Below are 15,037 nucleotides of genomic sequence, written 5' to 3'. Positions count from 1 at the left end.
AGATCCTGAGCCTCTTAAGGACTTTGTGGCAGAAATCAGTCTGTCCCTGCCTCTGCCTCATGAGTTGGCCTTCTGAGGTTTTCCAAGTTCATTACCATTCATCCATTTCCAGCCTCCAAAACTCTTACTGTTATCTCCTTTCCCATTCTTCTCTGCTGGTGTGATTATGCCTATAAAAACAAAATCAGTGTCATGAAGCTTAATTGGAAATTCAAGAAAGAACAAAATTATATGCACATGTTCAATTTGCATATAATCACTGATAAGTGGAATGACATGATATTTGAATTTTAGGAAAGCTAGTGTCTGTTCCCATTTATATTTTTTGTTGTTGTTCTTTTTAATACCTAATTACAGAGTTTTTTTTACTTGCTCATCCAAGTTCTTAACACATATATTATACATTTTTGACATTATTTCTCTCAATTCTGATACCAGTTATTTTTTGGTTGTCAGTCTTTAATACTAGAAATATATAATAAAATTTTCAAGTCCAAGACCATTGTGATGTGATCAATGAACAGTAAAAACACAAATTCAGCCTAACTAGTAAAGGAAGAAAGTCGATCTAAAACAATAATGAAATGCCTTATTTTACTTTTAGAATTTACAGAGATTTTTTTTTAAGTGGAAAAAAAAACAATGTTGGTTTTGAGTATGGGAATGTTAATTTTTATGGATGGTTTTAAGTAAAGAGTTGGGTAAAAGGATGATCGTTGCAATTTTGTTGTAAAATAACTTTCTTGTAATAGGCAAATTTGAAAACCTAAATATTCAATAATAATTTTTTGTATATTCAGTAATTTAATATTTAATAATATTAAGTTAGTGATTTTATTATTGTTTAATTATTACTAATAATTTAATTCCAATAATTTGTTGGGATTTATTAAACAAATTATGTAATTCTTACCATTATACCATTCTTTATCATTAAAGAATACTATTAATGGTATGAAGAGATATTTAGAATGGATTTGAAAGATAAAGTAGATTCTGTGATAGTGTTATGAAAATTGAGTGTATATATGCATCTTTAAAAACACCTATATCTACAGCAGAAATATTAAGTGATTAACTCCGAGTGGTAGGGATATAAGCAATTTTTTCTTTTTTGGTATATCTGTATTTTATAAACTTACAGTGAGAGTAGCCATTATGTAGAATAATTAGGGTAGAAAAGGGATTATTTGTTGAGTGAGCTTGTTATGTTTACCCTAGAGAATACTCAGAGAAGAGGACGTACTAATTGCTTCAAATATTAGAAGAGCTTTCCATTGAGATGGGATACTCTAAATAAATTATGGTTTTGGTTCTCAAACTTTGGCGTAGGCGAAAGTGTCCTTGGGTTCATCAGAGATTCTGACTTTATAAACAGGCACCCTATATAACTCTAATGGTGGTCGTCCATGGACCACATTTTGAAAACAAGGTAAAAATAAGATGTATAGTAGCCAGAAAAACGATTGATAAGGAAGGCCTTCCTAACTGTCCAAAGGAGAAGCTCATGGTTTTAGCCTCTACCTTCAGTAGGTATCTCCCCCAAGCTTCATAGTCAAATATTTAACTGCCTGCTAAACATCTCTACAAATTCAGATATCATATCAGTTCCATCATCTTCCACCACTGCCCCAACCACCCATAAGCTTCTTTTTGTGTTCTCTCTCTTTATGGCATAGTCTACTAATTCTCACCCAAACATGAAATATGTGGGTCGTCTTTGATTTCTGTCTCACCTCCTTCAATCAGTCATTCATAAAGCCCTTTCTGGTTAGCCTCCTGAATTTTCATTAAATCACTTCTCTCATTCCCATCCCTACCACAACTCATGCCTAATTTCTGGCCTTTATCATCTCACCCTTACTACTATATATAGACTTTCTCAGTTGGTCTCACCTCCACTTTTTTCTTCCTCTGAGATAAGTGTCTTTCACACTGCCACTAAATTAAAGTGATCTATCTGAAATGCAAGCCTCACCATGATTTTCAGGAGTTCAAAAGCCCTTCAGTGCTTTTCCCAATCTCACGGTAAAATGCAAGTTCTTTAACGTAACATATGTAAGATTTTTCATGACTAGCCCATCTGGCCTCTGCCTACCTCTGTTATTCCATCTTTCCACACTTCCTACATCATATAGTAACACACTTATGTGCTCCAGTAGTACTGGCTGCTGGTCATCCCTCTTTGCCATTTACAGACACTGCTGTTTCTCTTTGCTTTTGCCATTGCTACCCTCTGCCTGGAATTCTGTGCCTCCCCCCTGCAAATCATAATAACGTGCCTTACTTGTATTCTTTATTTCAAATTCACATGCTTCCCTGGTAGCCTCCCCTCCTCTTGGGTGGGGCGGGGTAGCTTTCCTCAGTGTGTCCATTCTTCCCTTTGCAAACCTCATTACTTCACTGAATTATATTTATTTGTGTTCTTTTCCCCATTCCTTCATACACATGCCTTAATAATTTCGTTTAGGGCAGGGACCTATGTCTTTCTCATTTCTGTAGTTTCAGTTCTAACATTGTTTCTGACACACATATCCGCAATAACTTTACCAAATGAACAAATAAAATTGCTGCCCCCAAACGCATTCAAGCACAGGAACAGTAAATACCATCTGATAGACATGTATGACTTAAGAACCCTTCTAACCTGGGTATTGAGTCATTAAATCTGCCGCCTTTGTGCCTCAGGAGAAAACTGGTCTCTCATATTCTTTCAGTTCTGCTCCCTTATTTCTTCAGGAGGAAAATAAATCCTTGAAATATCAATTATTATCAGTTCAGTGGGTGGGGTGAGGATAGAAATTTTCAGTTCATAATATCTATTAACACTTTCTCATTAATGAAAGGCATACTTGTAATTAGTTTACAAGAGATAAATATGCTGTATACTGTAAGATATGTATTTGTTCTAGATTTAGTAGCTAAGTTTTGCCCAAGTTTGGGAACAGTTATGTTTTAGAACATGGGTTATTTAACACATGATATTCTGAAGACTTATGTCTCTTCAGAGCTAGCATATCTCTTGACCTTGGGTAAGTGACTTAATCTCTTGGAGCACTTCATATTTCTGTCTCTAAAATGGAGATAACCCTTATTCTAACCAGTCTGATTTCTTCGAAGGGCAAAATGAGAAACTGAATATGAAAGCAGGTGGGAAAATGTAAGGCACTATACAAATAAAGTGGTATTTAGTGTTCAAAGGAAGTCTGTGTTATATATTTTGATGTTACATTAAAATAGTTTTTTGGTTTTTGTCATTTGGGAGGAGTTTAAAAGTAGGGGGCATGGGAAGCATTTGTAGTCTTTCTTCAAAAACAATATTAAGTTTAATGATTAGTTTCTTTCACACCAATGGAATACTTAACCTAGCAGGAGGGTCTTCCTTTTGCTGCCAAAGAGTTGTTTCTTACTAAACATGAGTACTCCCCAGGAGGTATCTGTGATGGTAATTTTTTTCCATGTTCAACACCATAGGTATCTATGCCAGCAGCTCATGCAACATCATCTGCTCCCACCGTAACTTTAGTACAGCTACCCAATGGGCAGACAGTTCAAGTCCATGGAGTTATTCAGGCGGCCCAGCCATCAGTTATTCAGTCTCCACAAGTCCAGACAGTTCAGGTATGTGTATAAAAAGTTCTGCATCTACTTTCATAACTGTTGTTTATAGCCATATCTCTCTCCTTTCATTATGAAAATAGGAACATATCTAGTTCAGAGTTTATTTTACTTTACAGTAATTATGGAATATGCTGCATCTGTAGTCACCTTAAGTATAGGAACATATATACACAAGAACAGACATATAAGAAAAAACTTTTTCTTAAACTAAAAAAGGAAAACAATTGAATGGGAAAAATCATAAAGTATATGGGATAAAGTGGAAATATTGGGAGAGACTATAAGGCTGATGTACCTCAGTTAGGGAAAATTAAGATACAAAAATAATAACTTTAATTATTTTCTAAACATGCAATTGGAAAAAATAACCCTTGTCAAAAAGTAATAACCTTACCTAAGATATTATTTGAATGTAGAGAAAACCAGCTATGTTTAGGATTCTAAGTTAGAGTATATAACTTTGAAATGATATATTCAGAAAGTGCACTTTAAGAATCAGGGGTTTTTTCCATGCATGTTATCTTATTCTTTGGAAAGATTGTTCCTTTGGTTTGGATCCAAAGGGAATAAAGGTGTGTAAACCTCTACTTAACTGTAGGGAACCTAGGGCAGTATACATCTTTTCGATGAGCTTATTGGGGAAAAAAAAAAGACTTGAACGTTCATTCAAGTAGGCCATAACCCCAGCCTCCCATTTCATATTTTTTGCTTCACAGTCTTCCTGTAAGGACTTAAAAAGACTTTTCTCCGGAACTCAGGTGAGTCCTAGGTCCTAGATTTGGAGAGAACTATTTTTAGAAAGGAAGGTGAGAAATTGTTCTTTATATCTTTGTCCCTCTCTATAAACATAGAACTCAAGGTTTGAATAAAAATCTTAAGAGATCTTCTAGGTCTAGGCCAAACTTGTTACCTACCCAGCCCTTAGTCTGTTGCTTAATTTCCCTATATAATATCCTTCTCTCCTCCTCCAAATGGCAGTCCAGCTTTACTTGAACACTTTCAGAGAAAGGATGCTCTATCTCCAGAGGTAACTGATTTATAATTGGGGGTAATTGCTAAAATATTCTTTCCTGTGGTGAACCAGAATATCTTTCTAAAACTTTTACCTAGTGGTCCCAATTCTATTCTCAGAAACTAGTTAAGCAAATTTAACTTCTTTTTCTATTGGGCTGCTTCCTTTTCCCCATCTTCCACATCCTTCCCATTTAAAAAAAATGTCCAGACTAAGTAAATGCCTGTTTTTCTTCAGCCATTTATATATGACATAGCTTTGATTCCTCTTCACCATCCTTGTTGTCTTCTTGTGGGTGAGAACTCTGGTGTTTTCCTTGAGTTTAGTAGCCAGATTGATTGATACTTGGAGAGGGGAGAAGTCCCTCCTTTGTCCTAGAAGCATTCTATCAGTATCATCAAAGGATATACCAGATTTTGTCAGCCATATCATACTATTGAGTCATTGAGCCACTGTTAACCCACCTCTGCTTCATTCTGTCCCTGTGCCTTTGGTTTGCTTGGACATTTAAGGCAGGGCGGTGTGGGGGGTGGAGAAAAAAGAAAGAATATTTTGATATAAAATCATCAAGTTCTGTGCATTTCCATACTGAAAGATATTGGGAATGGAATTTGTTGTTACTGAGTAGGAGACAGTATAGTCCAGGTAAAGACTGAAGAATTTGATTTTTCTGTGGAACCACACTGACTGAACAATAGTCTCCTGTCCTGTGCCTCAGTTTTTATTTCATTGAATGCTTCCTAACTGTTTTTCGTACTATGTATGCCATTACTAATTCCCTGCTCTTATCTTCCTCTTGATGATAGTGGAAAGAACCTGACCTGCTAGTCAGGAGACCTAGATTCCAGACCCCACATTAACCTTTACTTTTTCTTTTTCACTTACAGTGGGAGATCTTTCTATAAAGAACACACAAAAATTATCACAAAATTTGCTAAGATTACAAACATTGGTTTTAATATATGATGCCTAATTGTTGATTATATTCTTAATTTTAATCTTTACTTTGTGGTAAGAGTAATAATAATAATTTGGACCTGGGGTTATATGACCATTAACTTTATAGAAATGTGTATTCATCTTTTCAAAAATAGATTTTTCCATCAAAGTGAGCTGTGCTTATAATTAAAAGCCTGAATTCTACAAACAGAAACATAAACAGTATTTTTTTCTTTAAAGGCCCTAAACCATGGAGAAGCTATTAAACTTTAATGGTAATGTTAGCTGGTTAACAGTGATTAGCATTAATAAGTAGGAAGTGGTTTATATCAGAAGAGGTGATCAAACAAGGAGAGAGGTGATTCCTCAAACTTCTCGATGGGAGAATATTAGTATTCTAGAACAGCATTTCCAAAATATACAAGGTACATTTCTCTTGATGTGAGAATAAGACTTCTGTTTATCTTTTTTCATCTCAGAGTATTAGAAACTAAACTACTAATATTTCATGTATGGCTTGACATTGGTGCCCTAACATTATCCTTATGTATATATGTACATCAAATCTCACAGATTATGTAAGAATTCCCACAAAAATAATGGGAGTTACACAAATGTATAGAAGTTAACAGTGGCATCCTCACTTGTTAGTTTTGGATGCATTTTTAATACATTCATTTCCTCAGTAAATTTTTATTGGTCACATGCTATGTGCCAGTCACTGTTTAGGTGATATGAAAGACAGCAGTGAACAAATAATACTTCTCTATTCTCATGAAGATCACATTTGAGCGAAGAGAGACAATGAAAAAATAAAATGTGTCAGGTGAGGATTAAGTGCTGGGAAGATGATTAAAGCAGGAGAAAGGGATAGAGAATGATGTGGAGGGAAGGGTGTTTTTTTTAGGTAGGATGGTCAGGGAACACGATGAGCAGTGAAACTATAAACTAGTGAAGGAGGCTAAGCCATACAAATAATGAAAGCAAGTCCAAAGGCTCAGAAGTGAGAGTATGCTTTATGTACCAAAGAATAGCAAGAAGTGGCCTGAATAGAGTGAGCAAGAGGGATAGCGGTTGGAGATGAACTTTCTGATACAGTCTTTACAGTACTTCATGATGTGATGGGAACAACAATAAAAATCTTTTGTGCAAGATAGAGATTCAGTGATTATCATAGAGCAAAGTACTTGAGTTGCTTAACATAAGGATGAGTTTACTTGTTTGCTTTTTACATAAGACAAGTATTCCAAAGTTTCCGATCTTTTTAACAATGGCAAGCAAGGGATGACTTGCAAGGGATATGTTACCTAACAGATATTTTTGAAAGAAACAAATTCCTTTCAACTGTCCTTTCTGAGAGAAAGTGGCATTTTAACAATGCATGAGAGAATAACTGTATCTTGAAAGAAACTTGTGCTGTGGACAGAGTATTTTGAATATAGAAGTTTGGAAATGTTCCCATACTTTTTTTTTTTTTTTTACCTGCAAACAGTGTAAATTTGTACCCTAAAAACTCAAATCTATATACTTTCAAAACTCTGGAAATAGAGTTTCTAAACTATTCAGAAGTCTTCTAGAGTTTCAGTAGGTGTTGAACTTATTTGTTAAAATATAAAACCTTTTATTAGCATATAATAACTGACCAAGAGCCAGGGAGATGAAAATATACTAGTAAATCTCATCAGAAGTTTGTGTAATTGACAGATGAAAATGAAAAATGATTGTTTTAAACAATAGCAGATGTTAAATCACATTTCAGAAAGTCCAAGCTTAGAATCAGATTTTTGAGTCACTGTTATAAAATACTAAATGACTTTTAATTAATCATATTAAAGCACATCATTCTCACTGTTATGAAATATTAAATGATTTATCTTTAAGAAATTAACAGATGTATTGTAATATTTATACTTATCCTCTTTAAAAATTAATTTGTTTTATGATATAGATAAAACTTGTAAATAAATATATATGCTTATATAAAATTTTCTTATAATTTATTATCTTATAATTAATTTATAAGGGAGATCTGCAGATCAGAAGAGTTTGGAGATTATTGCTCTAGACTTTTATTAAACTTCTTGATCCAGTGAGTAAAAACTGTACCTAAACCTGAGTCTTAACTCTACCCAAGAAAAGTGCTTAAGTTTCCAGGGTACCATGTATAGTTTGAGAAAACATCTAATACAACCATTTTTTAAATTTTGTTCTAGTCACTGTATATTTTATTTTGAAATTTCAAATAGCATCAGAATAGGACTTTTCCTCCCCTTATAAACAGAATATATGGGTTTTTAACAAACTAAGAGAAAATAGAGAAATATAGATGTAAAACTTTACATGTACACGTGGTGGTTTGGCTTTTTGAAAATTTCTTAACATATAAGTGGCCGTGGTTAAAGACCTATTTAAGGAGCTCAGGAAGGGGTTAATAAGAGGTGACAGGAGGTGAGGACCAGAGGAAGGGTATCTATCGTTGAAATGTGATGGTAGACTGTGATACTTAAAATTGGGATATAATTTTTCATGTGGGTATTTTTAATAACCTATTACATATAAACTATTATTTATTATCAAAGGATTTTTGGCATGATTTTTAATGGTCTTAGAAATGTGGGTTCAGTGGTTTTGGGATTTTCTTGTTTTTTGATTTGTTTTTGGTTTTGGGGGTGTGGGGTTGGGTTCTTCTGCTTTTTGGTAGATAGACCATAAGAGTTGACTTCCTAATTCTAAGTTCTCTCTGGATAGTATTCCCCCAAAGAGGAAATGTTACATTCATTATGTAGTACTGAATAGTTCTGAATTCCCTTTACATTTAACAAGTTGCAGTACATATCACTTTTATGTGGAATCTTAAAAATACAAGAAACTAGTGAATATAAAGAAAAAGACTCACAGAGAACAAACTAGTGGTTACCTGCGGGGAGGGGCAATGTAGGAGTAGGGGACTAAGAGGTACAAACTATTATGTATAAAATAAGCTACAAGAATACATTGTACAACACAGGGAATATAGCCAATATTTTTTTTTGCCAATATTTTATAATAACTGTAAGTGGAATATAGCCTTTAAAAATTGCGACTCACTGTACTGTACGCCTGTAACTTATATAATATCGTACAGCAATCATACTTCAATTTTTTTTTAAGTTGCAGTCACGACAGAGTGATAAGTTAATTCCTTTTGTATGAATTGACAAATTCTTTCAAATGAGAGGAATGGGGGGCTTTTCGTTTTACTGGGAGCAATAGATCCATTGAGTTTGGGGGAAAAATTAAGGGCCATATATTTAATAAGCAATGATAATTTATTTCATTTCAAAATTGTCCTATGGGTGGTTTATGTAGCGTGCTTTAAAATTGTTGTTTTAATGACTTTCAACTTGGGAAAGTGTGCCTAAGTCATTATGTATCCTTAAAAGAAGGTTGTAAGAATGAGGGTTAAACAAACAAAAGGCAGAAAGAACAATAGAGAAACTAAGGTTCTGAGAAGCATTAATGAGGGTAAACACTTGTCAGGATACTATCCACTTTGAGTTCAGTCTTCTTGTTATTCCTCGAATTCTGACTCTCTGCTAAGGCTGTTTCACAACTCATCACTCTACATCTATGAGAAAGTCTGTGCAGAGACTATGCTGAGTGGGCTAGTTAACAGCAGCTACAGAAGTAGGAAATTGTTCTGGGTGCTCCTTTGGCAGTAACTATAGCACTATTACTCTATAGAGAGTCACAGACTAAATTCAGCCTTGTCCATCTTTTTATCAGTCATTTCTGGATTCATTCAGTGTTACCTGTTAATTTTTAGGTCTATAAGACTATACCGTTTATACTTTAAAGTGTTTGGAGGGGCACATACATTACTTTATTATAGACATATTTTGTAAAGCATTACTAGATTTAGCAAATTTCATTTTAAAGTGAGTGTCTATCACAAAGCTCTGTGAAAATGAGTACCTGCTGTCCAGAACCCTTAGGCTCAGACCACATACTTGATTTCTCAAGTTCCTCTAAATGTGTTCATTCTTATTGCCATTGCCATAAATTTTGTTCAGGGAGCTAACCTACAGAGACCCTTTTGCCTTGGCTAAATCTAATTCTCACTCTTACAGCATGATGCTCACCTAGTTCAGGAAAGAGCAGGAGGCTCCTGCTGATTAGACTAGAGAAACTTGGCAGTATAAATTTGACAGACAAGCTTGCCTAGATGAGTGAACTTCTAGTCTAAAAATGGTCTAAAGACGTTCCTGGGTTGCTGCTTCTGACAAAACTGGTTTGAGATTGGAACCAACAGGATTTTGATGCTGGTAAGGCTGTCTAGAATTGAGATGTCAAGTGTGACAGTGACTCCACTACTTCGTAGCTTTGTGACTTGGGTGAGTTACTTAAACTCTTTGTGCCTCAGTTCTTCCATCTGTAAAGTGGACATAATAATTGTACTTATCTAGCACGTAAAGTTCCTGTAAGTATTAGTGAGTACTAAGTAATGTAATATATGTATATGCTTTAGCATAGCACCTGGCACATAGTAAGTTCTCAATAAATGCTAGTTGCTGTTATTATCCCATGTAAAATCTGTATTCAACTTACCTTTATTACTTCTCAATCCAAGGATACTTTCCAGAAATGCACAGTCCTTTACCTTGAAGTTTTGCTTAATAAAAATTGTAGAATGCCAACTTTGAAACGTGTCTATATGTAGCAGAGGGCTTCTTCCAAAATTGTTAGGAACAACCATCTGGAACACGGTTGAAGGATCACCGATCTTACTTGTACAATTGTAAATATATTCAAAACTATTTACCCAGTAGTTAAAGGAAAATATTTGTATAGGCACTAGACTTAATGGCCAAATATTTAGTTGTTTATTCTTTCTTTCATGTCAGAAACTTTATTTTACTTGGTAGTTTTGTTCTAACAACTGTAAGAAAACAACTGACAAGTAATATTGATACATTCTGGGTTGATTACAAGAAGTCCTGAAAGAGATTAGGCTGGTTTTGATGAAAAAATTTTAGGTCCTCTGACTTCTGTAGGATGAGTAAAGGGGAGAGGAAAGGGATGGTATGGTTGTCTCCCATAAAAACTGATTTTTTTTCTACCGAATCACATATAAGGTTTATATATGTCCTTTTGTATTTCACTTTTTCTTAAAATTCATAAAAGTTTTATGAGAACTAAATTTGATTATCAAGATAAAGTTCTTCTTTATTTTCAGATTTCAACTATTGCAGAAAGTGAAGATTCACAGGAGTCAGTGGATAGTGTAACCGATTCCCAAAAACGAAGAGAAATTCTTTCAAGGAGGCCTTCCTACAGGTATGGAAAATTAATAGTTAAATGAACTTAGAATCGGAAGTATAAAGGTACCCTTACGTAGTTGCAGATGAAGAGATGTCGGAAGGCCAATGAGCTGCTGGATTCAGGACCATACAGAATACTTCTCTTCATCTTGAGTTGCTTCTCTCAAATAAGTAGAACCTTACTGTACAGAATAAGAGCACTTCTTACTCTGAACAGTCCTGGATAAACACTGATTTTTTTTTTTCTTCTGTTTTTGTAGACTTTGCTGGCTGCTGCTTTTCTGTTAAAAAGATTGGAATACATTTGATAAGGTTATAGCATTTTCTAGCTATATGTCAATTCTGAGGCTACACTACCTACTTCACAACACATTTCTTATGCCATGGTACTTAGCATGATAGCTGCTTGTTAATTTAATAGTTGTTCAGGGTGATGTTTTGCTGATGTTCCCTAATTTTAGGGGCACCTTACTGTAGTTTTGTGTTCAGCTACAAAAGTTGTGTAAATCCATGCCTTGCCTCCAAGATGGACCAAAACTGTTTCTAATACTACGTAGAAATTGGCTCCATATTAAATATCTCCAGGAAGAGCAGTTCCACAAATCTTCATAAGCTTACTTCAGAGTTTAATGAACTTCAAACTTATTCTTCCCTGCTTTAGCCTGAATTATTTCTATTAATATATATTTCTGTTTTTCAAAGGGATGTTGAAATTTTCTTTCCCACTTTCTTGGCTGCTAAGCTAGCCCTTTTCTCTATCCTTACAAATAAATTAAGGACCCTAAATAAATACCTATAAATTGACTTTGAGGTCTTAAGAAATTCTTTGTTACCAAGTATGTGTTACCTTTATTTATACTCATAATTTTTTCAAAATATAGCTAGTTTTATCTTTTAACTTCGAAATGTATCTCATGTTAGTATATAAGATATTTGATCCTGAAGCAGATTCAACCTGGTACTAAGAAACAAGCTACATGGCTTCTCTATATATAAATTCTAGGCAAATCTTAGCTGTACACCTTATATGAGTTTTATGTTGAAAAAAAATCTTTTATTTGCCTTTAATTGGCTTATAGTGTATATCCCAGCAAAAATCATTATATAGCACTTCAGTTACGAATCAAATAAAAGATGCCTGAGACCACACATGTGTAGAGAAAGCGTTACTTTTATGAAAGATGATAATATCTTCCCTTATAATCAAACCTCCATAGTGGAGTATACCATTATTTTGCTTTTGGTTTATGAACTCTTGAAACCTAGCCTTTATGTCTTGATTATAACAAGATCTTTAACAAAATTCTTAAGATGTTTTTGTGAAGTTGGAGAAATGGGAATTAAATAATACACACTGGTTTTTATTGGAACAGCCCAGCTTTATAGTGATCAGTTTTTACCCAGAGGAAATCCTTGAAGGGTTCTCACTTGCTCTCATCTGGCTTGCTATTTTTACCAGCAATTTAGCTGAAAACATAGAGGCCATGCTTATCAGATTTGCAAATGACAGAAACTAAAGGGCTAAGTACCCTAATAGGTGGTAGAATAAGAACCTTGAAAGATCATAGCAGCCAAGGGAAATAGATTGAAACAAATAGGATGAAATGTTGGCGATAACTGTAAAATTTCTGAGCTTGAGTTTAAAATAAAATCGATTGGGCTTCCCTGGTGGCGCGGTGGTTGCGAGTCCACCTGCCGATGAAGGGGACATGGGTTCATGCCGCGGTCTGGGAAGATCCCATGTGCCGCGGAGTGGCTGGGCCCGTGAGCCATGGCCGCTGAGCCTGCACGTCCGGAGCCTGTGCTCCACAACGGGAGAGGCCCGTGTACCGCAAAAAAAATAAAAAATAAAAAAAAAATAAAATCGATTATTCAAGTATAGGATTCTGGATTAAGAATTCATCTAAAAAATATAATTATGCTCTTTTAATTATCATTGATTAGATGTGGTTGCCAAAAAAAGCCAATATGCTGTAAGGCTACGTTGGTTTAAAAAAAAAAAAAAACCTAGTGTCTAGATTAAGGGAGGGAATTAATCCCACTGCTCAGACCACATTTGGAATACACTTTAAGAGAAAGTGAACTTTCTTGAGTGGAGAATGTCCAGGATGGTCTGGAGCAACAATTTGAAAAACTGGAAAAAAAGACTGAGAATGATTGCTGGCTTCGTGCAGAAGAGAAGTAGATTTATTTGTAGGTCTAGAAAAGTAGCTTTTAAACTTTTTTTAAACCACAATAAGGAATATATCTTTACAGTTCTCTCTTTCTTCATTATATATAGGTGTGTATGTACACACACACGTATATACCTATATATAGGGATCTGAAGCAAAAATTAATACAAAGCAATACTCATCCTTATGTGTGACGCTTAGCTGTTTTTTATTTATTGTTTATGTTGGTTGCAACATGCTTAATTGTTTTCATGGCCCACATAGGGGTTATGATTTGAGTTTGAAAAACATTGCTCTAAAGACCAATACAACTCAAAATATGGTCCACAGCCCAGACTGGTAAATCAGCATCTGGTTAGAAATGCAAATTCTCAGGCCCTTACCCCATATCTAATGAATTAGAATCTCTAGGGAGGGGACCCAGGAATCTGTCTGTGTTTTAACATGCTCTTCAAGAGCTGCTTTTGTATACTGAAGTTTGAAAAACAAGTGTTCTAGAACAGTGATACCCAAATCATGATGTATTGACCAGCTGTCAGTTTCCAAGCTGTTTAAAATAGTTTTGTATCTTGTTTGCAAAGAGAGAAAACCATCCTTACAGTAAAAATAGAAGTTTACTAAATAGGAACAGGCAGATGTGGAAAAGAATGAGTAAGAAGTCTTACAAATGAGAAATACAATCAGGGGAATTATTTTTTTTTAAAAACAACTGTAAGAATATTTTCTACAGTACCAATAAAGGTAATTACATACATAAATATATAAAAGCCAGTATTATTATAGTTTTACTTTGTAACTCCTCTTTTTCTCCCATGATTTGAAAGGCAAATGCATAAAACAATAATTATAAATCTGTTAATGAACACACAAGGCATGAAGATGTAATTTGTTACAATAACTACATAAGGGGGAAATTTTTGGTAGATGGTTAAGGCTAAGTTTCAAACTGGTTTGTTAGAAATTTAAGGTTTCAAAAATTTACTTGGGTTAGTATTTTTTTCCCCTCTTCTGTGATTATGTTATTCATTTGAAATGTGGTAAGATTCATTTGTTTTTGTTTGTTTTCCATTTTAGAATTCTTCTGCCATCCTTGTTGATAATTAATTTATTTCTTTGAATATGTAAAAGATTAACATGGTTCCAAAAGTCAGAATTGTACATATACACACACACACACTCAGAAGTGTCCCTCCACCCATCCTTTTTTACTTCTTTCCCACCCACCCCCAGTAGATAACTAATCAAATTGAACTCCATCTAGTTTATCCTTTCTGACTTTTTTTTCTTGAGCAGATGAACAGATACACAAATATTTTCTTATTTTCTTATTTCACCTTCATTCGTATACAAAAGGTACCATGCTATATCCATTATTTGGATGAGCCATAGTTTATTCAACCATTCTCGTATATATGAGCATGGAGATTGTTTCTAGTCTTTTGCAGTTGCAGTCGATGCTGCCATGATTAATCCTATGCATATTTATTTTGTACTGTTGGAAGTATATTTTAAGGGTAAATTCCTGGAAGTAAGATTGCTGTGTAAACACATTTGGTTTCCCAAATTCCCTCCATAAGGGTTGTGCCAGTTTTATACTTCTAACAGCAATATACAAGAGCATGTATTTTCTCACAGCTTTGCTAACAGACTGTATTGTTATACTTTTTTTTATTTTTACCAATCTGAGAGTTGAGAAGTTAAAAATCAGGTTTTTGGTCTTTTTTTCCCCTCAGTATTCAGGAGTTATTGGTATGTTAGGGATATTGGACCTTTATCTGTAATATATGTGAACATTTTCTCCTAGTATGTTTGATCATCTTTGACTTTATTTTTGGTGTTCTTTGCCATAAAAAAGCGTTTTTTTCCTGTAGTCAGTTTTATTAATCTCTTCTTTAATTGTACCTGGATTTTGAATCATAGTCTGTCTTTATGTTCATTTTAAAGAGAAATGCATCTGTTTTTTCTAGTCCTCATATGGTTTTGACATGTGC

The 15,037-nt window shown here is 34.4% G+C and overlaps 1 protein-coding gene across 4 annotated transcripts in view; it reads left to right on the top strand.

Annotated features, from left to right (window-relative positions):
• CREB1 (cAMP responsive element binding protein 1) overlaps window positions 1–15,037 on the top strand; it is a 56,270-nt gene that overhangs the window by 20,830 nt on the left and 20,403 nt on the right. For 2 of the 4 annotated variants that reach the window (XR_014297042.1, XM_082659062.1), the window contains exons 3-5: window positions 3,475–3,621; window positions 4,338–4,379; window positions 10,788–10,888. Coding sequence is in view for 2 of the 4 variants with exons in the window: in XM_082659062.1 (XP_082515188.1) it covers window positions 3,475–3,621; window positions 4,338–4,379; window positions 10,788–10,888 (290 nt within the window). In the remaining 2 variants the exon portion in view is untranslated. Of the gene's footprint in view, window positions 1–3,474; window positions 3,622–4,337; window positions 4,380–10,787; window positions 10,889–15,037 lie in introns of those variants that run through there. The other 2 variants (XM_082659063.1, XM_082659064.1) reach the window with 2 other exon arrangements.

This window comes from Grampus griseus (genome assembly GCF_964374135.1).
Source record: "Grampus griseus genome assembly, chromosome: 7".
Lineage (NCBI taxonomy): Eukaryota > Metazoa > Chordata > Mammalia > Artiodactyla > Delphinidae > Grampus > Grampus griseus.
Note: the sequence above shows the minus strand (reverse complement) of the source record. Positions and strands in the feature narration are given on the sequence as shown.